General features: G+C 38.6%; 4 protein-coding genes across 4 annotated transcripts; 2 read left to right on the top strand and 2 right to left on the bottom strand.

The window, feature by feature from the left end:
• Nucleotides 1–114: 114 nt before the first annotated feature.
• On the bottom strand, nucleotides 115–2,037 carry LOC135942744 (cell death abnormality protein 1-like). The gene is made up of 6 exons (XM_065489023.1): nucleotides 1,889–2,037; nucleotides 1,678–1,827; nucleotides 1,111–1,410; nucleotides 923–1,054; nucleotides 708–860; nucleotides 115–640 (listed from the first exon to the last, which is right to left on the bottom strand). Exons 1-6 carry the CDS (start codon nucleotides 2,013–2,015, stop codon nucleotides 537–539), a joined length of 966 nt encoding a protein of 321 aa, XP_065345095.1. The 5' UTR covers nucleotides 2,016–2,037; the 3' UTR covers nucleotides 115–536.
• A 1,206-nt stretch (nucleotides 2,038–3,243) lies between these two features.
• Nucleotides 3,244–5,506, top strand: LOC135942859 (DBH-like monooxygenase protein 2 homolog). The gene is made up of 3 exons (XM_065489193.1): nucleotides 3,244–3,557; nucleotides 4,675–4,827; nucleotides 4,889–5,506. The coding sequence occupies exons 1-3, from the start codon at nucleotides 3,282–3,284 to the stop codon at nucleotides 5,066–5,068; spliced, it is 609 nt and encodes a 202-aa protein (XP_065345265.1). The 5' UTR covers nucleotides 3,244–3,281; the 3' UTR covers nucleotides 5,069–5,506.
• A 1,746-nt stretch (nucleotides 5,507–7,252) lies between these two features.
• Bcat (Branched chain amino acid transaminase) lies at nucleotides 7,253–12,272 on the bottom strand. Its single transcript, XM_065489190.1, has 8 exons — nucleotides 12,117–12,272; nucleotides 11,769–11,834; nucleotides 11,481–11,690; nucleotides 8,716–8,946; nucleotides 8,474–8,662; nucleotides 8,307–8,421; nucleotides 7,691–7,845; nucleotides 7,253–7,637 (listed from the first exon to the last, which is right to left on the bottom strand). The coding sequence occupies exons 1-8, from the start codon at nucleotides 12,165–12,167 to the stop codon at nucleotides 7,443–7,445; spliced, it is 1,212 nt and encodes a 403-aa protein (XP_065345262.1). The 5' UTR covers nucleotides 12,168–12,272; the 3' UTR covers nucleotides 7,253–7,442.
• A 439-nt stretch (nucleotides 12,273–12,711) lies between these two features.
• On the top strand, nucleotides 12,712–18,306 carry ebo (ellipsoid body open). The gene is made up of 17 exons (XM_065489178.1): nucleotides 12,712–12,998; nucleotides 13,054–13,254; nucleotides 13,335–13,803; nucleotides 13,862–14,073; nucleotides 14,129–14,304; nucleotides 14,958–15,194; nucleotides 15,251–15,359; nucleotides 15,440–15,532; nucleotides 15,584–15,864; nucleotides 15,923–16,181; nucleotides 16,245–16,410; nucleotides 16,729–16,881; nucleotides 16,941–17,112; nucleotides 17,163–17,274; nucleotides 17,332–17,604; nucleotides 17,664–17,894; nucleotides 17,953–18,306. The coding sequence occupies exons 1-17, from the start codon at nucleotides 12,996–12,998 to the stop codon at nucleotides 18,052–18,054; spliced, it is 3,249 nt and encodes a 1,082-aa protein (XP_065345250.1). The 5' UTR covers nucleotides 12,712–12,995; the 3' UTR covers nucleotides 18,055–18,306.
• Nucleotides 18,307–20,456: the final 2,150 nt, after the last annotated feature.

The following is a 20,456-nucleotide window of genomic DNA, read 5'->3' as shown; positions in this document are numbered from 1 at the left end:
TAGATTATAGATTAGAATATTTATTAGACACCGACGGTGTGCAACACAAAAATTATGCCATATTACGAAATTGATAAAGTTGGGATGCTTTTTATATTTAGCAGCTTGGAATAATGTAAAATAATACTATTTTTATAACTGAGAAAAATGAACATTCTACTTCACAAAATTGGCATTGACAGTAATATCTAGATGGAAACGTTTGTCTTTATACGTAAGGAAATGATAACCATGGAATGCAAGTAGTAAAAATATACCGATCTTTACAATGGGGAAGCCACCAGTTCTAATTTATTGCTGGTGTGCTATAAAAATGGGGATGGATATTTTTTTATTTAGCTCTGATATTCAAAATTCGCTCAGAATTTTTTTTAATGTTTGATTGGTTTTCTTCAATTAAAATTTCTAAAACACTAGAATACAAAATTAGGCACATTTACCGAGTTTTTGTTTAAATAAGTGAATCCCCACAAATAATTTAAGGTTTTATAGATGAATTAGTAGCTTTTTTGAACATTTTTCAATAATCAAAGGCTCTACGGTGTTTCGATAGCAGCACAATTCGGATATTCGCAGTAGTAGCCATCAAGACATTGCACATCCTGGATACACAGGCCGTTTGGATCATCCCCTGCCACCTCTGTAACGCGTTTTTTACAATGGTTTAGCAAAAGAAAAAGTGTTAAAATGAGGGAAATTATTCGTACTCAGCAAGCATTTGGTTCCATCGTTGGAAGCAACGTAGTCAGCAGGGCACGCGCATATATTTTGGCCATCGCAAGTAGCTAAAGTCTCACCATCCAAGTTGAGGTCATTGCATTGAACCGCTGCTTCACATCTATCGCCAACTTTATATACCTCTATATTATGGAGACATATAAAACAATCATATAAAAAATTGCTATATATAAACAAAACTCACTTGGCAGGCATTTTTTGACTACAGTACCACTTTCTAAAAAGTATTTTTCTTTGCATTCACATTTTGCACTCTTGCAATTTGCGTTTTCTGGACACTGTTCATCAATCTCGCAACTCTCCCCCAAACCATTGCCTGGAAATTAAAATCGCGTAATTGATATGATTAAATTAAATAATGGAATTGCTCACTCTTCTTGCACTTCATATTTTTAGTATCTTGAACGTAGCCTGCGGGACATACACATCTCTCTGCTTGGCAAGTAGCTTTTTCATCAAAATCCGCACACTGAGCGTTCTCCAGGCATCGCTCCATGAAACTGTTAAGTAGGCAAACTGTGCCGTCTTGTGAAGGTTTGTAGCCCCTCAGGCAAGTGCACGCCACAGGCCCGGTTGCAGGTTCACAAAGGGCAAATGGAATCGCATTGCACGCAGCACCGAAATCAGCATCTTCAGCATCTTTTCGGCATGTAGCAGATAAAGCATCCAAAGCTTTAAAATACAAAGAACATTCAGATTTTAACAAACAATAAAATGCAGAAAAGCGCTCATTTAGTGTTTTATCGTTTTTAAATCATAATTACAATTAAAATTTAAAAATGGGAGTAGATATATGAGAGCCGCATATTCTTAGGGAATTGACTAGAACTGTACTAATTAACAATTAATTATATGAACATTAAAAATACGTGTGATATAACATGCTGACATTCAGCCTTAAAGAATAACTTACCAAATTAATTAATATGAAAGGTTTACCTGCAACACATCCGATTGATGAAGATTCTGGGCTGTATCTTGGTTTGCATTTGCAGACACCGTTAGCAGGATTTTCTTCTGAAGGGACGCACTCGGTGTTGAATTCACATGGGTCAGGATCAGCACTAATGTCACAAGGATCGTTCAATCCTATAATATGTCAATTGCGTTAGTAACTAGCATCGTCTCATTAAATAAAATTGAACATTACTTGCTGTTAGGGCTGAACCTACAAAGAGGAGAACCAAAAGAAGCCTCATCTGTCGCAAAATTCCTTTCATTTTCACTAACAAAATCAAATCCACGAAATCTCTGAACAGCGGCACTTGAATCACCATAAAATATTCACTATCTAATCTTTCAGCTTTGACGTAGAATCTCTATCAATTGCCTCCATAAGCTGTCTATCACACTGATTTATAGCGTTTGATAGAAAAAGATAAACTGAAACAGAGCAATTTCAGTGTGTCATTGAAGCTATAGGATCTGAATCAGGAAATGTTTTTCAAAGCTTTGCAATTAGATGCCGCCTGCAGATTCGACTCGTATGCAACCTGCTCGACAAGCTCGTCATGCCGGTTGCATTTTTTGAAACTATTTGCACCTTGGAATCGATGACAGCTTTTTTGTTTAACAAAAAGCCAATGCGCATTTTGACGTAATTTTTTCCCTAAAATTATTCTATCATACATTACCTCATTCAAACAATTAAACATTAACACATGTCATATTTTTGTTACGATTAAAAAAAGGTAGTGCGATTGCTAACATATGTATTTAAGATTCATATAGTTTTATCATACTGAAATATGCAAATTTAACACTCAAGGGACTTTATGGAATATATATGACTATAGGCCTGTAGCATAATTTTTATAATGCGTTAAGGTGTTAATTCGGAACATAAAATCTCAAGACGGAATGAGATTTTTTTTCCTAAGATTGTACGGTCAATAAATTCATTTCACCGTAATATTTTTGGTGTTAAAATATCTTTGAAAATAAAAGAAGATAAAAAGTTGAAACCATTATGATGCGGTGGCTTGTACTGGGGAAGTGCTGTGGCAGCCTCTTTCATAATCGTTGCATAAAATTCTGCAAACAATGTCAGGTAAAGGAAAGCCAAGACATATACGCTAAGAGATTTTACTTCCTCCTAAAAACGAGCATACTGCTTATCATTTTTTCTAGCCTTTGATGGGTCGAATGTAATGAATGATCAATAGAGAGAGAAAATCCGTGGCTGAGAATTATCTGGGATAAATTGCTACTGATAGCAAGCACTATTCATTCGCAACAGTTAAGTTAGTATTATATATTCGTATATTGATGATTTTTCTGGCAGAGTACACATGTTTAAATTTCTCATAAAAAATTAAAATAGCTGAACTCAATGATGCACAATAAGAAGAAACCCCTCATCATTGTCAGTTATCGTACGAAATCGTACGCAAAACCCTTAATCGTTTAGTCATAAAAACGATTTGACATTTTCTGCATGCGCAGCATCCCCGCTTCACTTCTGCGGTCTGCTGGCACATGCAAATCCGTATTTTTTTCTCTCTCCACGAGCAGCGGTGGCCCGCGGCAGTGAGGGTGGAGCGATGGAAGGGTTGATGTCGGCAGCCGTGGCGTTCATTCTCTTGCATGCCCATTTTTCCGTTGCCGAAAGGATTTGGAGCAAGCACGAAATTCTGGACCATGACTCTCAGTTTACTCTTTCGTGGAATCCAAAGTTGGACGCCGAGGGCTACTTCCACTTTAGCCTGCGGGCCGTCACAAAAGGCTACCTGGGATTCGGACTTTCCGACACTGGCACCATGGCTGGGTCCGATTTGGTCGTGGCTTGGCCCGAGAAGAATGGAAACATCACTGTTATGGTAATTATTTCCATTTTATTTGTGAGTAGATCCCAATTGAATTTAGATTAATTTTATTTTGAAAACCTGATTATAACTAACATTTTCCTCAAATATCGCACTAATCAATATATTAAATGTACATTCTGTAATTTTTTACGGAAAGTAATATTAACTATATTTTTTAAGTAATTATTTAATGCGGAATTGAAAAAACAATTTTTGCCTTTTTACCTTAAATATTCTCTGGGAGAGAGACAAGATTTACCCATTTAAATTTCTGAGGAAAATTCTGTGAGGAACTCGTAAATTCTTGATTTTTATATAAGGCAGGTGTTATTGAATATTAAATTTTCATGTTCAAATTAACCTTTAACAAATTTATTAATTTCATGTGAAATTGCGTCTCTTGGGGGCCTCCTTCCCTTAATGAGTCGCCCTTATAAATATTGGCTCTGAGAAAATAAAAGTGATAAAACTAAACTAAAAAAGGAACCCTTTGCATATGACACGCATAAAAATGAATTTAAAAATTGCATCAAAAGCCGCAGACCAGTGCAAGAGCGTATGCGGGGTAATTTTTCAACATTTAACTTATTAAAAGCCACCCACTCTTGTTAAGAGCCACTCGGAGTTGGGCAACTTTATTGATTAATTAAGTCCCTATCTGTGGAATCTTCAAAAATTGATTGCAAATTTTAATATAAAAAAATCATTTAATAGGTTGGAGTGTATTTTGTCATTTAAAGAGAGAAAACTGATAAATTTACATAAACTGTATAATAAGCATGTATTATGGCGTTGAGTTATGTTATTGTTTGCAATATTTCCATTACAAAATAGCTTGAAACATAAATTGTTAGTAGGATTTTCTGAAAACAATGCATTCAATAAAATGAAAAGAGATGGAGACAGCGCATATTTTGCCTTCTTTAAGGCCAAATACAGTGGCAGCAGAAGCAGCAGCGCGCGGTTATTGCTGATTCAGGGCGTTTTGAGGGTACTTGTCGGACTCTCGCGAGAGGCACGCATCGATCTTCGTTAAATAAAAAAGGCTGAAAGCCAAATACGGGCGCGCAGAGCTTATTAAAAAAGGCGCCGTGTGCTGCAATTGAGATATTAATCTTTTGTCTGGCAGGACATGTACGCGAGCCAGAACGGCCTCCCGAGACAAGACGCTCACAACGACTGGCACCTCAAAGGCAGTTCTTTCAATCGCAAAACCGGCATCTTCCAAGTGACTCTGGCGAGAAGGCTGGCCGCTTATGACGACAATGATCTCCCCATCAATGTACATCACCGCCCGAATTGTGCTCATTGATTTTATCATAAACAACGGCCGTCTTTTGCAGGAGGGACCGGTGCAAATCATTTATGCCTGGGGCAAGGCGAGGGCACTCGAGCATCATGGGACCAAACAACGAGGTGCTAGAAAGATCAATTTACTCCGAGATTCAAATGGCTCGGCTGCTGCGAGCTCTGCACTTTTTCTTATGTCTGTTCCTGTACTTTTGTCTTTCATGAAACGATAATTTTTATCGCTATTGTTGGTAGACCTTTTATTGTTAGTGGAAACCAATTTCCCCAGTAAAACAAACAATGTTGTCTGTCTATTAACTTCATAATTGATGAAACGATGTCGTGTAAATGTTCTTAACGTAACTTTGTTTCAATTTTTCAAAAATCTTTGGTAACTATGTTTAGTATCCCAATGAATGTTTATAAAACATATTATACCTGCATTGTTTGATACGTATTTTCTAAAATTTAAGCGTTTTACGATGTGGCTTAAATACGGGATACGGGACTGCGTCGCAGTTTTTGGAACAAAATTATTTTTGACAAGAAAACGCAGAAAGACAAGTTATTTCACAAATTTGTGACCCTACATAGAATGTTTACCTATTTTTATTGTCCAGTAGTGTTAATAAAGGTGCATATTAAAGAATAAAACTTATTTTAAAATTTAATAAAATGGTAGCTTTGTTTAGATAAAGTAAAATGTTTTTCAAATATTTTGAAACTGAAAAGCATACTAAATAAAAGAAGAATAAGAAAAACGCAGCAGTCATGCATTCGTAAAGTAAAACTTACACTCGGGGCGAGGAATCAAAATCAAGGATTAAGTAAAAATGACGAGGAAAATTTCATTCATCAATACTACACATCCCATTAAAAAATATTTTGCTTCTTGAACGGCTTCAACAGTCATTTTCAAACTCGACTAGCAGAGACGTGTGCATCAATCTGCTCTCAAATGAATGGCGTCGAGGCTTTGAGAGCTTTATTAAACCCCAGCAGGTCACCCCTCATCCACACTCATCAAAGAGATCGCATGAGTCAAAAGCACGCCGAGCGCTAATGACCTGTCCTCATTTTTTGTGTAATTTGAATAGTAATCATTAATTTAACAATATGAATCGGGGCTCTAGTAAAGCTTCGCTCATTCTGAAATCTTGGCAATCTGGTAAAAAATAAATTAATTACAAAAGCGAAACGACAAATTAAATCCGTTTAAAATTCTGAAGGGTTAGAGAGATGAGGCTGTCAAAATCAATAGTGGCAGTCGCCGGCAGGCCAAAATTCTGCTGAAGCCAGTTCAGCAAGCCAGCGCCTAAAATCACGCGGCTGAGACCTCGAATTATACACACATCAAGAAATCTCGTTACACTAAAGCTGATGGAAAAGTTGATGTAGTAATCATAAAGAAGGTTTGCATGTGCAACACTAGAAATTTTATTTAAGAACAAAATTTGTATTTGACCGAGGGACTAACCCTCAAACTAGGCGCAAAATACGAATAAATCTCTCAGAATATATAGCTGCCAGTTGACTAAAAACTAAACATATAAATGGGAAAATAATTTTAAACTACCTGAGTTTTAGAAAATTGTTAGGGTTTTACCTAATTATTGTCTGTGACGCGTTAGGGGTCATAGTCAGTTGTTTCAAACGTTCGAATAGTTGGGGAATAACACGATAGCTGGCCATGGAATAGCTATAGAAGATTAATTAGTCAATCAGTTTGCAATTTTCTCGTAATATCGTCAGGTAAAACCCTGACAAAAATCTGAAAACTTTAAGTCAAATTAGCGTCATTTTCAAACAAATACACGTCGATAATTTTTTTTCTCTAGTAAATCTACATTATTAGTAAAAGTAAAATATTTAAAATCAACCGATCGATGAAAACATTCTCAGAGAGTGAGATAACATTACCTTTGGGCAAGAGAATTCTTTTTTTACAAAGTACAAAAATAAAGATCTTTGCATAACACAATGGCACGGCAGATGTCTTACAAGGCTTTTGATAATAGCCAAGATCTTTTACACATGTATATTGTCATAGTTGATGCATCTAAAAGGCATTTCACTGCTACCCAGTGGAAATACTTTCCAACCACTGTACTCAAGGCACTTGATTTAGCTTCTTGCATTTACAAATAAATAACACAAGGAATTATTCCCGAATTTTAAGTACCCAATTATAATCTAGGTATCAGATTTTCATCTTCGTTCTCCATCATTTCTTCAGAGTGTCATAACAATAAATTATTGGCTGCGTTTGATTTGTTTTCTATTTTAAGTATAATGGCACCATCAGAGAGAGATTCTTAATTTAATCTTGTTAAGAATCCGGATATGAGCGATATTATAATGATTCAACAAGGAAACAACTCGGAAAGAGAGCTATGATTTGATTGCAACACTTTAAAACGTGGTTTGAGCTTCTCGGGACATCTCTTAAGAAGTTGGCAATAACCTTCAACTTGTGAAAAATATGCTACGAGTTCTTTGAGCTGCTTGGCAAAATATGTACGTCATTTGAGCCTAGGATATTTCATTTCTTTGATTTATGTTGTGCTTGCACTGAGGGTCGCATTTTGTGAACACTGACTTGTGTGTTTAGGCTTGGTCGATTCGCAGGGCCCACGGATGATCCACTTCGCCGTACTGAATATCAGTGAGCGTTTTCAGGATGCGCTGATGCACAGGCAATTTGTGCGCCATGGTCGGAATTTTGAGGGTCTGCCCCTGGTATAAAATCGACGACACGGGACACACCACGCAAGCAGTTCCAGCGCCGAACAGCTCCAGCAACTGTACAGAGGACCAGGTTTACAACTGCACGTTGATTTGTTAAATGGACTCACTCTCTTTTCGTGCAGGAGTTGCTGCACTTCGGGCATTGTGATTTTGCGCTCTTCAACTGCGAATTCGCCCCACTCCTGGGAAAGCTCAATAATTGACTGTCTCGTGATTCCAGGCAAGATCAGGCCGTCAAGCGGAGGTGTCACCAGTACTTTTTCTGTAGACAAGATATTGTTCGGATTTAATTTAAAAAGGACTTGTATCAAAAAATATTGGAACTCATAAAATACCAGTGGAACGAATTTTTATAAAAAATTGATAAAAAGTTTTTTTAGCCGACAAAGAAATGCGTTCAAAAGGTTGAAGGTATAATTCACTGTGATTGCACTTCTATTGTGTTTCCCAATATACTCTGTGGTACAACTTAACAAGAAATAATTTTTGTCTTGCACATTTCAGTGCTTATTTCAAGGATCATGGAAGAATGTTGCTCAAAATTTTAGCCGCATAAAAGTCTTCACAGTTAAATTAGACAGTTTTGGGTATTTTAGACAGTCTGCTCTTTATCATGCCTTTAAAAATTAATACCCATTCATTTGAACAAAAAATACTTAGTAATTTTCGCACTATACAGATTCAATTAATTTAAGATCATGCAGAAATAATTTTTGGCCATACCTCCTTTTTCATTCAACATCAGAACAAATATATTCATGGTGCCTACTTCTGTAAGCTGATGATCATCGCCGAAGAGCCACAAGACCTGTTGCAGACCAAGGCCAAGAGCTTCAGCCTGCGGAGAGGTATCATCAGAGCCTGTTAATTTCCTTTCCCAATTTGCATACCTGTACTCTGATGGTGGGAGCATAATTGGAGCCCATTTTCCGGTCTCCGCATCCTCCTGGCCAAGCTCTCGTGAACCTGGGATCGGCCAGCAGCGAAACCGGCTTGAAGCCGCCCGGGAAGTATGGACCAACAGGGCACAAAATCACAAATAGCAGAGCGTTGTCGGAGGACGAGACTCCTAGGGTGGGCTGCGGAAGGGTTTAGTCAGTGAAGTGAACATTTTTCACAGGGGCTTTCTCACATCAATTCCGATCATGGTGGGGCGGATGTAGAGACTGGAAGACATAGAATGGGGCACCCACTCTTGGTCGATTTGGATCAGTCGGCAAATGCACTTAGTGAGCTCTTCCCCGTCGAAAATGGGAAGCTCGGACCTCATGGCGGACACGTTCATGCGCTCCATGTTACGGTCTGGACGGAAAATGCGGATCTTGTCGTCTTTGCCTCTGTAGGCTTTCATTCCTTCAAATAACTGTTAAAACAGAATATACCAAACAATTGTATTAATTGAGGTGATTAAGAATTTATTATACTTAAGCGTATAGGCCTGATAAAAAGGTCGATCCACTTTTACATCTTTAACGACAACCTTATCTTTGTGATAAAAATCGCGTGTTCATGTTCACACCTTCCTGACGACGCATTTTTTACGATTCGCCAAATTTTAAAGGAAAATATTTTGAACCAAGAATTGAAAAGTTTAAGTTCTTTAAAATAGTGGCACATAGTTCCTAAAGTCTTCAAAAATTAGCTCTAGAGCAATTAATAACTAACGATTTTTCAGTATTTGGAGAATTACCCCTGATGTGACAGTCCAAATTTATCAATCTTTGAAACGTTAGAAATTACACAACTCGCGATGCAATATTCCATGCATAAATTAAGATAAAGGGTCACAGTTCATGTAACCGTTGCAAATAATAAACGGAATTCGTTCTTTTCATGGTCACAGGATTGACACCTCTTGATATATTTACTTTGCTATTGACAATTAGATCAAAAGCGATTATTTTGTTCAACTTCATAAAAATAATGCACCTTAGACCTCACAATATCATTGAAGAAACGTGGATCAAAAAGTACGTCGACGCAAACTCAAATTCCGCGAGACGATGCGAATAGAAGAGGCCACACTGCTGATCGTTGCAGTTTTTGAATGAGTGTCACAATTCTATCACTGAAATAAAATCACCAGCTCTTCAACTGGGTCCAACTGATATTACAAGCTCTCTGGACGAAAGTATATTAATAATTTAATCATATTATTTGCTTTGCCAATTTAAGTATTTTCCCCATTTTAAATTAATTAATAATACTAAGTGAAAATTGACACGATGGCTATATATACTCTTTGCGGATTTTTGATTGGCAGCTTTAAGTTCATGTAAAGCAAAAAACGCCTTAAGGCCTTAACAGCAGTGCCTTCTTAAATGTCGGGCTTTCGCAAGATTTCGTCACTTTCTTGATTTGTGCTGAGCAAAGCAAGGATTGCAGGCGATCGTTTAAAAGAATCCCCTGAAGTCAATTCTGCACTCTTGTTTAAGAAGGCGAATGCTGCTGATGAGGCCTGAGGGGCCGAAATATCTGCTGTCCAGACAGTTTTTCTATTAAAAAAATCCACACCAAGTAGATTCATTTAGTTCTTCACTTAAATTAAATTCAAATGTGTAAGGAAATGTCCGGAATTTCAATACAAAATGAAGATAAGCAAACTCCATACAACTTAACCACAACATTTATCATGTATGACGTTGTATGTAATAGTTAATTGGCTGAAGACTGGGTTTGAAACGTAAATTATTAAAAGAAAGGATGTTTTTTTTGTAATACGTATCTATTCCTTCTACTATCTCCATTTAGTCCGATTTAGATTTAGAACAGAGACAATAAGCGTGAAAATTAAGGCAGTTAAAAATACATTGCGTGATTAATAAAGAACGAATAATGTTTAAATAACTTTTGGATGATGACAGATTATTTAATTCCCGCAAATCTATAGTACAAATCGCGGCTCCGTTCCTTTCGCTTCATTTCGCACAGAAAGAAAGTAGAAGGAACAAATAATTAAATTACAAAAATAAAAGTAAAATATCCTTTTTTTATAATTTACCTGTCAAATCCAGTTTTCAGCCAATTAACGTATGCAACACGTTATAAGAAAACAACCAAAAATAAATTTATAGGAAATTTGTCACTTGTGTGCCTATTTAATTATCTGCTGTAATTGTAGAATAAACAACAGAGCTGCGTGAAAAACCATAACCCACCGCAGAACAAACCAACTTGTGTGCCGAAAGCTTTACTCAAAAGAATTATTGCAACGTCAGAGGAAACGTAGAGTGTGTAACTGATAATGAGGGGGCTGGAATTATGGAACAATAGCCGACGAGCGAGTGCTGCAAATTTAATGACGTCGGTTGCATTCAAGCATTTTCAAGTGCTCATGATGGATGCGATTGCACGTCTATTGATTTGACCTCATGGTCTTCACGAGTTGAATTGGCAATGACAACCAACGTGAGACGAGATGACTATTAGAGCTTAGTACGCATTGCAGTTACCGTGGTTACGCCGAAACAAAAATAGATGCAACCATAAAAATAGCCCTGATTCCGCGTCGTATGGACAGCAGAGCACTGCGATTCGCCCATGAGGCATTGGCAGATGCACAAAAGAGATAAAAATAAGATTTTGCAAATCAGTTTTGCAAACAGCTGCCGGTTGGGTCAGCTAATTCGCGAAGGTGCTCTAAAAATAAAGCGAGTGTGCGTGTGTGTGTGAGAGAGCAGCGAGACAGAGGAAACAGAGCAACGAATGCTGCAGATTGAGTAACAGCAAGCTGTCTCTTTGCTGCCACAATAATTCATCTTGACGCTTGCAGCCCTGAAGAATAGAGCCACCGCTTCAAGGCGAATGGATAAATAAACCGCATTGATATTAAACATATCATATGCACAAACACGACACGTTGGAGACATAGATATAAATAATGTGCATGCGAAATACCTCAACAGCATAGTGGAAGACCTTCGCAGCCGGATGCAGTGCGATGCTTTGGAAAGGCATGATTTTTGGAGTCTGCCAGCCACCCTGTTTCTTATTGAACTCAACCTGCATCATGTGGTCGGTGAAAAATTTGCCAAACTGCAGCGACCCCACGTCTGGTTTCGGCTTCAGATTTTCTGGATCGGCCAAAGTCACCTCGGTGTCCGAGTACTTTTGAAAAAATAGATTTTTTATTTTAAAAATATTTCTTGCAAAATATTATGTATTTGCCAAATAGTAAAAACCCACCTTGAAAATCTGGTACGGCGGCTGGGACACCCATCTCGAGGCGTTAATGTGGTATAGCCGAGCAATCTGCAAATTATAAGGAAATCCCTTAATTACGGCCATCGGCATATCAACATGTGGACAGCCGGGGGCAAATTCGCGTACGTCAGCGCCGACCGCTTTTACGTCTCAAAATTTGGGCACCTGCCATTGGTTATAAGCAGGAGGTGTGTCCGGTTTAAACTCGGACAAAGTGAAAAAAGTATTTTGTCCAAGGTCGTGCCGAATGCCGACCTCTCCAATTCGGCCGAAGACTCGACACGCCGGGCAGCGCACCTCGACGTGCAGAACGCCCGCGCAGTTGCTCACCTGTGGCTGCTGGAGAATTCGCCGCAGGTGCATCTGTCCACCGAAGACCATCACGACTCGCAGCAGTCGCAGCACAGCACACTCGCGAATCGCGAGTCTCCGATTTTACTTTCGCTCGTTCACGAGGTCGCCTCTCAGATGGCGGAGCCGACAAGCGAGTTACGAGATGGGAGATTTCTATCGATCTATCAAACCTTATCGATTCGTTCCATAGAAATAAACGGAAAAATGTTCATCGGATTTCAATGTTATGCTGAAACATTCCCATTTTTCTACCCCACTTCACTTGGCCTGGACTCGAATTAGTGCACTATGTATTTATTTTCGCTGTGTCCTTGAGGCAGATCGTACGACAGTTTGATCAGATAAAAAAATGAACCACTGATGCGATGGCTCGGCAAATTTCAAGAAGACAAAAATCAGGAAAAAAATTAAAAACTTGAATTAAATTTGGCTATTGCATATTAGTTGTTTTCCACTTAAATTAGTAGAAAAAATTTAGGTGCCTATATTTCTTGCAAAATGTGAAATCTCCTTGTTTTGAATTATTAGCTTAGTTTAAATTAAGTTGACCCTTGATACAGCAAAAGCAAAGCTGAACACAGCTGCATTAAAAAAGTGTCAATGAGAAACTGAAAGTTTTGTTTTGATTGATGCGGCGAGACCAGGCGAGACGGCGCCATTGGCAGGCATTGACCAATCAGAAGACAGCCTAAGGGGCGGTGCAGTTCGCCGTTCGCCAGTCTGCTCCGCTGCTTTTGTCTTTGTCTTGTGGTTGACATGGATATAGATACCGTCAACTATACTATGTTTTCCTAAGTAGATAGGGCACTTTAAGGATAATTGCGAGTTAATCATTAGGATTTAACACTTCCTAAAATGGCAAGTATTACGATTCATCCTTTTTAGCTCCGATTTTAACGTTATGAAAACACAGGGAGACAACGACAGCGACTTAAAAACTCTGGAGGCTCTGCTGGACGAGTTCTTCTCAGGTGCTCCAGCACATAGACAAAGGGAAATCGAGCAGATTTTGCTGGGATTTGGATCTCAGCGGGGCTCCTGGAGCCACTGCCTCAATTTCTTGTCCAGGACGACTAATCAGTTTGTTTCCATGTTCTGTTTAACAACTATTGAGGTGTGTATCATGTTATGCCCCCAAAGAAGTTATCCACTTTAAAATACCTCGTAAATCAGCTAATGTGCCATTTATTTTAGACTGTGGTCAATAGACAGTGGCAAGGCTTGCCCTGGGAAGAGCGAGTAGAGTTGAAAAGTGCTCTCAACGCGTATACTCTACAAAACCACAAGCAACTTCCTTCATTCCTGCGGAACAAACTTGTCAAACTTGTTGTGGACATCGCGAGGCACGACTGGCCTCACTTCTACCCAGACTTCTTTGACACCATCCTGCAGCTCGTACACAGCCATGACCACACTGCACTTGGCCTAGTTTTCGCTCTGACTGCATCAGAGGAGTTGGTCTCCCCTAGGGAAGATCTTAGTTCTGCTAGGAAGGACGAGCTGAGACGACTGTTGTTGCTACAGGTCCCAAATCTTTTTAGAGCACTGACAGCTGTCCTGCAAAGGCAGTTGGACCGGCAAAAGAACAAAACATTCACACCACCACCATCGCCAACGCACGGCCAAATCGACTCTTGCACGGCAGAAAACTCCTCCCCTTCTGGTAAAACTGTATAAATAATTTTTTTCGCCTCCCATCTAAATTGTTAAATTCGCCTTAGGATCACTCCTTTTGAGTGGCATGTTAGCGGCTAAATTGGGAACCCCAGGACCGAGCAAGACCAATTTGACAGATGAAGAGGACCAGGCGGTCTGCTCTCTAGCCTTGACAGCACTGGCTCAGTACCTGTCGTGGGTGCCACTGGACAGTTACCTGACTCCAGAGTTAATCAAAATTCTCTTCCTATATGCTGCCCTCCCTGAAAATGCTCAGGCATGTGCTAATTTCATTTGACTGGTAATTTGAAACTTACAAGTGTGTTTTATAGGTGTGCAGTGGTGATTCCTTGTCTCTTGGGGTGCAGGCTATGTGTGCCATAAACGAACTTCTTTATAAACAATGTGTTCCTGCTGAGTGGCATGACTTGTTGCTAGAAATGTTTGGGTCGGTTTTCGCACTCTTACAAAAACTTCTTTCTAGTGGATTAGAATCAGTTGAAGAAACGTAAGTTGAAATGTTTTAATTTGAAAATTATGAATATTGAATTTCAATAATATGTTTTGCCATTAATACTAACTTTCCTTGTGGAAATCGTTTCTCGGCATTTTTCCTTGATAGAAATGCGTCTTATTAAACTCTGAGTATTGAGACGCAATAACATGTTTTTAACGAGGAAAAATGTCAGGTTTTATTCTCTACAATGAACATGAAATAATTAAGTGAATTAATTATTATTATTGCTGTTGTTACTTTTAAATATATTTTAATTTTTTATTCTTTGTAAATAACAAAAATATTCGTGCCAATTTTTTTAGTTTAACTTTTGCTTTACTTATCAACTCTAAACGTCATTTTCCTCTATGATATTTAAAAAATTAGCACTTCCCTCTTCCCTGTCATTCTTAACTGAAAGTATTGATTGCATGAATAATTAAGCATATAATTATGTATTTTAAAATTGTAAAAAAAATCAAATTAAATTTGAATTGCTTTGGAAAACATTCAAATGCAATGAAAACCAAATGAGTAACTATTCAGTAAATTTAATTTTCTGGATAGATCCAGCAATCAAAACATTATGAAATAGTCTTTTGTCTTTAAATTCCAGTAAAATTAATTTAATTTTTTTATTTAACGCAATTAAAACATTTTTACAGGTATTTGGAGAAATTTTCCGAGTTCCTCAGGGTCTTTGTTACAAATCATTTGCACCGGTTTGAGGGTAACGGCAGATTTCCCATGTCAGAGTTCTTAAATCTGCTTTTGAGGTTTACGTTCCAACAACCAACCTTTGAGGGCCAGCTGATCTGCTTGGAGTTGTGGCTCCAACTAATTAGCTACCTTTCGTCTCGAATACAAGATCGCACCATGCACAGTGATAATATTTTAGAATGGTAATTTGGCAAATTGATATTTAAAGCAGCAAGTCTCACTTTTATTCTGTGTACAGGTACAGCGAGGCTCTCCTGAATTTGCTTTCACACGTTTTAACAAGCATTCAGTTCAAGTACAATCAATCAAAGTTGGAGGAGTTAGATGATGAAAATATGGATTCAGATGTGAGTTTTGTGTTTTAATTAATGTCATTTTTAAATTGCTCTGGATCTTGTGATAATTAAATTTTCTCTGTTGCATGAAGGACCAAACTGAGTGGCAGCACTACCTGTGCCAGCATGTCGAGACTGTTGCCAAAATTGCAGAGCTACTTCCTGTTCAGACATATTCCATGGTGGCAAGTAAATTTTTCTCCTAGTTTTCAGCTATTTAAATTCAAAATATTCAGCTAGAGGCTTGGCAAAGTTGTTCCGTTGAGTACTTCCGCCTAGGAAACACTGTAACAAACCTGCAGGAACATGAAGCGTCTCGACTCCATTGCGTTTTGCATGATCTCTCGTCACTGAGCCAGGCGCTTGGCCGCCTCTGCGACGGTTTGGAGACTGAACAAAGCGCTGCACTCGCAGTAGCCGAAAGACTTGTCAATCTAGCCGCGTTTGGTGCGCAGACAAAAATGTACCTTACCTCCCACTGCCCCAGCCCGGTCCTGAAGCCAGATTTGCTGACTGTGTAAGTTAACGACCAAATCAGTTTCAACTGATGGAATTAATCGTTGGTTTGCTCTTAGACATGCTCAAGTGCTGGCCGCTTTGAAGGCCTGGGCTCCCTGGTTGGGAGAGGTTCCTGCGGGCCACAAACTGGCCCTCGAGTGTGCCAGGACAGCCGTGAACTCGCTGTCGGAAAATCCTCCTCCTTTGGTGGCTCACGCTGCCGCACATCTTCTGGTCAGTTTGACTGCTGCCGTGAGAAGTCCTGATGTGAGCAATTTGCCCGAAATGCAGGCTCTTATGCAGCAGGCACCTTGTTTCCCAAGTCTGCCTCACGAAGTAAGCATTCAATAATAATGAATGCTATATGTTTACTGATTTTTTTATGTTCCGTGTTTTCAGGACAAAAAACTTGTGCTCAGATCTCTTGCCAACACGTTGTTGCTTCCGTGGACAAATGTGATAGATCAACAGTGGCCCCAGCGCCAAAGTGTCTACATGAGTCTTATTAGTGCCATTACTGCTGAGATGCAAGGGTTGCCCAATGGAATTGTTAACCCAGAGAAAGGTGAGCTTGACATTTTTTAGCCGATATTCAATCTGCGTGGGTTTAAAATACAGTTAGGCAAATTCTGAAGAAATCTTAGCTGATTCCACTTACGTTTGATATAAAATTTTTGGGAATTTCACAATACAAATTGAATGGATCGCGCTCTTCAGATTATAAAAAAAAATTCAGCAGCTATAAATAATCAACGGTTGTAAATTCTTCATGGCCTCCAAAACTATACATCTTCAATGAATAAGTCTAATAATTTAAATGTTTTGGTAACTTTGTTTAATTTTGTAGCTCTATGCTAAAAACTTTTAAATATTTTTGTTCCAGTCTCCCATTTTGTCAACTGTATCAAACTCTTGGCTGATCAAGTTGAGAACTTGAGTGGAGAAAGTTCTGTCACAAAGAGGGTTCTGTCTGCTTGCGTCGCAGCGCCCATCAGTCAGTGCCTTGAGCTTTTCCCTATCTACGTCAATATTCCAGGTATTTTAGTCACTTATTCCGGCTAGGGAAATTTACCATTAAACAAATTGTCATTTAAGAGGCCTGTGAAGCCCTCCTGGAGATATTTCTGGCTGTGTTCAAAGCTCTGCAAGCACAATTAGGTGCGCCATTTGCAGAGAGGATGGCTCAAGGGTTTCTTGAGGTGTTTACAGGAGACCGTCTCGCTGTTGCAGTGCTGCAGCCAGACTCAGGACCATGCGTAATTGACAAGTAATGCACGATTTTGATTGAAAATTTTGTTTCCAACCAGATTTTTACAGGTTTTTGAGGATTTTACAATTTATAATTCAAGAACCCAGCCCGGCCTTTAAGAGATTTGTACCTAGCACAATGAATCTCTGCATGGACCACATTTATCCTCTAGTTTGTGAAGTGCGTCATGATCAAATAGTTCATATAATTATATTCCTTACTAATTAAAAAATACAGCGTTCCAGCCCCGACATAAAAGTGGCGCTTTTAGAACTCCTTGCAGAACTTGTCCTCCACAACTGGCGTCTCTTTTTCAAAGGGAGCATGCGTTGTTCACTTGTGGGAAAGGAAAACAACGACCCTGAGGGCGGCCCTGTGGAACACAAAGACCAACTGCTCAGAATATTAAGGGCGTTTGGCCAGTGCCTTTTACAGACTGATCCAGCTGCTTTCAAAGTCAGCCTAGAGAGTCTAGAAAAATTGCACTCTAAATGCAAACTGTATCAAAAAGTGAGCTAACTTTGAATCACAATCAGGGCGCTGTTTTGACTGTCACTTGCTTTTTGCAGACCATTTTCAAAGAAGAGCTTCTTCCTCACTTTTTAACTGTCCTCTTGCAATGCCTTGTGGAAAAGAACCATGGACTTTTGCAAGATGAAGTGATAGGCGCTCTGTACTCAATGGCGGCGGTGGATTTTGAATATTTCTACATGAGGTTCATCCCCAGCTTTTTAGCTGCAAACACCAGCCTTGACAATTCTCAGAAGCAGTCTTTGGCAACGAACTTAAAGCTTGAATCGGTCAGTTTATTCCTACTGAAGTGTATTGGTGTATTTTAACTCTAATCCGAATTTGTAGGATCTACCTTCCTTCAGTCAATGTGTTCTTAGGCTGGTCAACGACCTCCACTGTTATCAGCTGTGCAACGCGAGTCTGCCTGAAGGGACCATCAGGTTGTAGGTCGCAGTCGTGTTCTGTTACTAAGGCATTTATTTTGCAAGTTCCTTAAGTGCAACAGCATTTATTTCAAAGTTTCTTGCATAGGTTTGTATGAGCTTTGAAATAATCAGAAAAATAAAACCAGTGAACATTCCACTTTTTTCTGAAATCATTGCATTTGGTTGCGAGGAGTTCCTCGCGTTTTCATTGTGATTTTAAAAGGAATGTGTAATTTAATACGGAAATAAAATAAGTTTGTTTAATATCAGAGAATGTTTTTTTATTCAAAACTTAGCACACTGTACAGGTAGTAACATTTTCAATATATCAGCAAATAATTAAGTGACAAATACCAATCACACACGAAAATAATGAAAATGGGTTTATTCGCGACAAATCTTATGTATTAATTACTGTGCGGCTGAAGAAGCGCCAGCCAATAATTCTCAGGAATTGGCTCGAATTTTGTGGTTCAAAACATATAATTCTTAATAAAACTTATGTCATCAAAATATTATTTAATCCTGCAGATACTAGGTAAAACATTCATAGCAATGCAAATCGTTTTGAGAAACCACAAGCTTCATCTTGATATTGTTTAGTCAGATTCTCTAGAAAAAAGATTGAAGGGAAAAGGATCGGCATAGATTGAAAAGCATAAGTTTATCCTGAGAAGCCAAATTATCCAAGCCTATGACAGACTGGGCAATAAGGCTTCTTTTATTGATTAATACCAGTTTTTGTCTCGCTGCTCACACACAGTTCAGCTGAGCTTTGTCAACCATGAACTACAATTAACTGAACACGGTTAGCATACCAATAAAACCCAAAATTGTTGTACATAATCCCGAGTGACTCAGATGTACAAAGCAGCATATATGTTCTTTTTTTTACAAAAATAGCAAAGTCTTGTGAGGGACTGTAATGTTGTAATTTAAAAAATTTTGAAACGAAATTTTAGAGCTCAAATTTTTCAGTGTTCCGAGTTTTATCCAGCCGGTTTAATCCATGGTGGTTTAAACCACCCTATTTGAGCCGGCTTTATTCTGGCTTTTTTGATTTTTTTTACAGCTTGTCAAAAATCCATAAGTTAGTTTAAAAAAAAAATTTTTGTTGCAGCCAAAAAAAGCAAAAAAAAAACGGATTAAGCCGGCTTTTTCGGAACACTTTTTGTTGGAATCGATAACATTATTAGTTGAGTTAAATTTTTCCTGCTTGTTAAATATGAAATATTTTGATGGTGACTTTGGCACTGAGCGAACGCACCAATATTGTACAAGACTAATTCAACCAAACCCTGTCATAGAACCAATAATTGATGGTAAATCGAACATCATATTCTGCGTTACTGAGACTGTGGAACCAACTGCCACGCGAATTGAAAAACCTGAGAGATAATAATGCAGTTAAAAAAAAGTGAATGATTGGATGTTATCGTGTGACTAATTTTTGTTCTTCTTTTCGCACACTATTTTGTAAACACAATAATGTTTTTGCACTTTTATTTTGTTAGCAGCTGCTGCGAGCACCAGCCGTCAATTCGTCCTGAATTGGCTGGTCTTGTAATGTTTTTTTCCAATAAATATGATTTAAAAAAAAATCAGAACATAATATTATATATTTTCCAGAAAACGAAAAACTAGCAACAGCTCGGTTCCCATGCATGTTAGAGAGTAAACGTTTGGTGAAATTCCAAAACTTTCCACGCGAACAGGTAAACTTGGAATATTATCACCAATTCAAAAGATGGATTAAATACGCATTAATTCAATAGATAATATCAGCTTAATGACCGTTTTTTGGTTGCTCTTTTTATCCCTGTCCTCTTGGACCGGGAAGGGCGCGCACTGCACTAGCACGAATGCTGAAATCCGGGTCCCAATAACACCGCGAACTGTTAACATGGGCGCACCAGGCCGCACAGGGACCCAGCCCACTTAAGGGCCACTTGCCTCCGCACCGAGGACTGCATTGAAACGTCCCGTGAAGCCAAATCACGCATGCTGGAAAGGTACAAACCAGCAAGACAAGTAGCGAGTCGTCGCAAGAGAGTTAGACAGAAGTAGCCCATTGGTAATTTCAAAAATATATTTTTAACCTAATTTATAACCTTATTTACAAATTCGATTATAAAATTAACTATATTTATTTTATCACTATCGCAATTACTAAACTAAGAGAAACACTACCAGCCGTTAATTCTCCGGAATTGGCTGGACTTCTGTCGTCTCCAAAATAAATATTTTCCTAAAAAAAACTCACTCGTTTGCTCTTAGCATCACGGTTCATTCCCAAAATCAACAAGTTAGAAAGGGATTTTGGCTGGCACTCAACTTTTTGTAATAAAAAGCAAAACCACTGTGGCGCCTTCTCGCCACTACTGTCCTACTACTTTCCTAATAACTATTTTGCATTTAACCTGT

Source organism: Cloeon dipterum, chromosome 4, assembly GCF_949628265.1.
Source record: "Cloeon dipterum chromosome 4, ieCloDipt1.1, whole genome shotgun sequence".
NCBI lineage: Eukaryota > Metazoa > Arthropoda > Insecta > Ephemeroptera > Baetidae > Cloeon > Cloeon dipterum.
The sequence above is the reverse complement of the archived record's forward strand: the minus strand, read 5'-3'. Positions and strand labels throughout refer to the sequence as shown.

Bases quoted from the DNA above. Each gene is read 5' to 3' on its own strand.
- LOC135942744 (XM_065489023.1), bottom strand. From the start codon at position 2,015: ATGGTGATTCAAGTGCCGCTGTTCAGAGATTTCGTGGATTTGATTTTG. The intron at 1,828-1,888 runs GTAATGTTCAAT...GACATATTATAG, and splicing joins AGGTTCAGCCCTAACAGCAA to GATTGAACGATCCTTGTGAC. The intron at 1,411-1,677 runs GTAAACCTTTCA...TGTATTTTAAAG, and splicing joins ATCAATCGGATGTGTTGCAG to CTTTGGATGCTTTATCTGCT.
- LOC135942859 (XM_065489193.1), top strand. From the start codon at position 3,282: ATGGAAGGGTTGATGTCGGCAGCCGTGGCGTTCATTCTCTTGCATGCC. The intron at 3,558-4,674 runs GTAATTATTTCC...TTTGTCTGGCAG, and splicing joins ATGGAAACATCACTGTTATG to GACATGTACGCGAGCCAGAA. The intron at 4,828-4,888 runs GTACATCACCGC...CGTCTTTTGCAG, and splicing joins ACAATGATCTCCCCATCAAT to GAGGGACCGGTGCAAATCAT.
- Bcat (XM_065489190.1), bottom strand. From the start codon at position 12,167: ATGGTCTTCGGTGGACAGATGCACCTGCGGCGAATTCTCCAGCAGCCA. The intron at 8,947-11,480 runs GTATTTCGCATG...CTGTTTTAACAG, and splicing joins TCTTCCACTATGCTGTTGAG to TTATTTGAAGGAATGAAAGC. The intron at 7,846-8,306 runs GTATGGCCAAAA...TCTTGTCTACAG, and splicing joins GATGTTGAATGAAAAAGGAG to AAAAAGTACTGGTGACACCT.
- ebo (XM_065489178.1), top strand. The intron at 13,255-13,334 runs GTGTGTATCATG...CATTTATTTTAG, and splicing joins TCTGTTTAACAACTATTGAG to ACTGTGGTCAATAGACAGTG. The intron at 15,195-15,250 runs GTAATTTGGCAA...TTCTGTGTACAG, and splicing joins AGTGATAATATTTTAGAATG to GTACAGCGAGGCTCTCCTGA.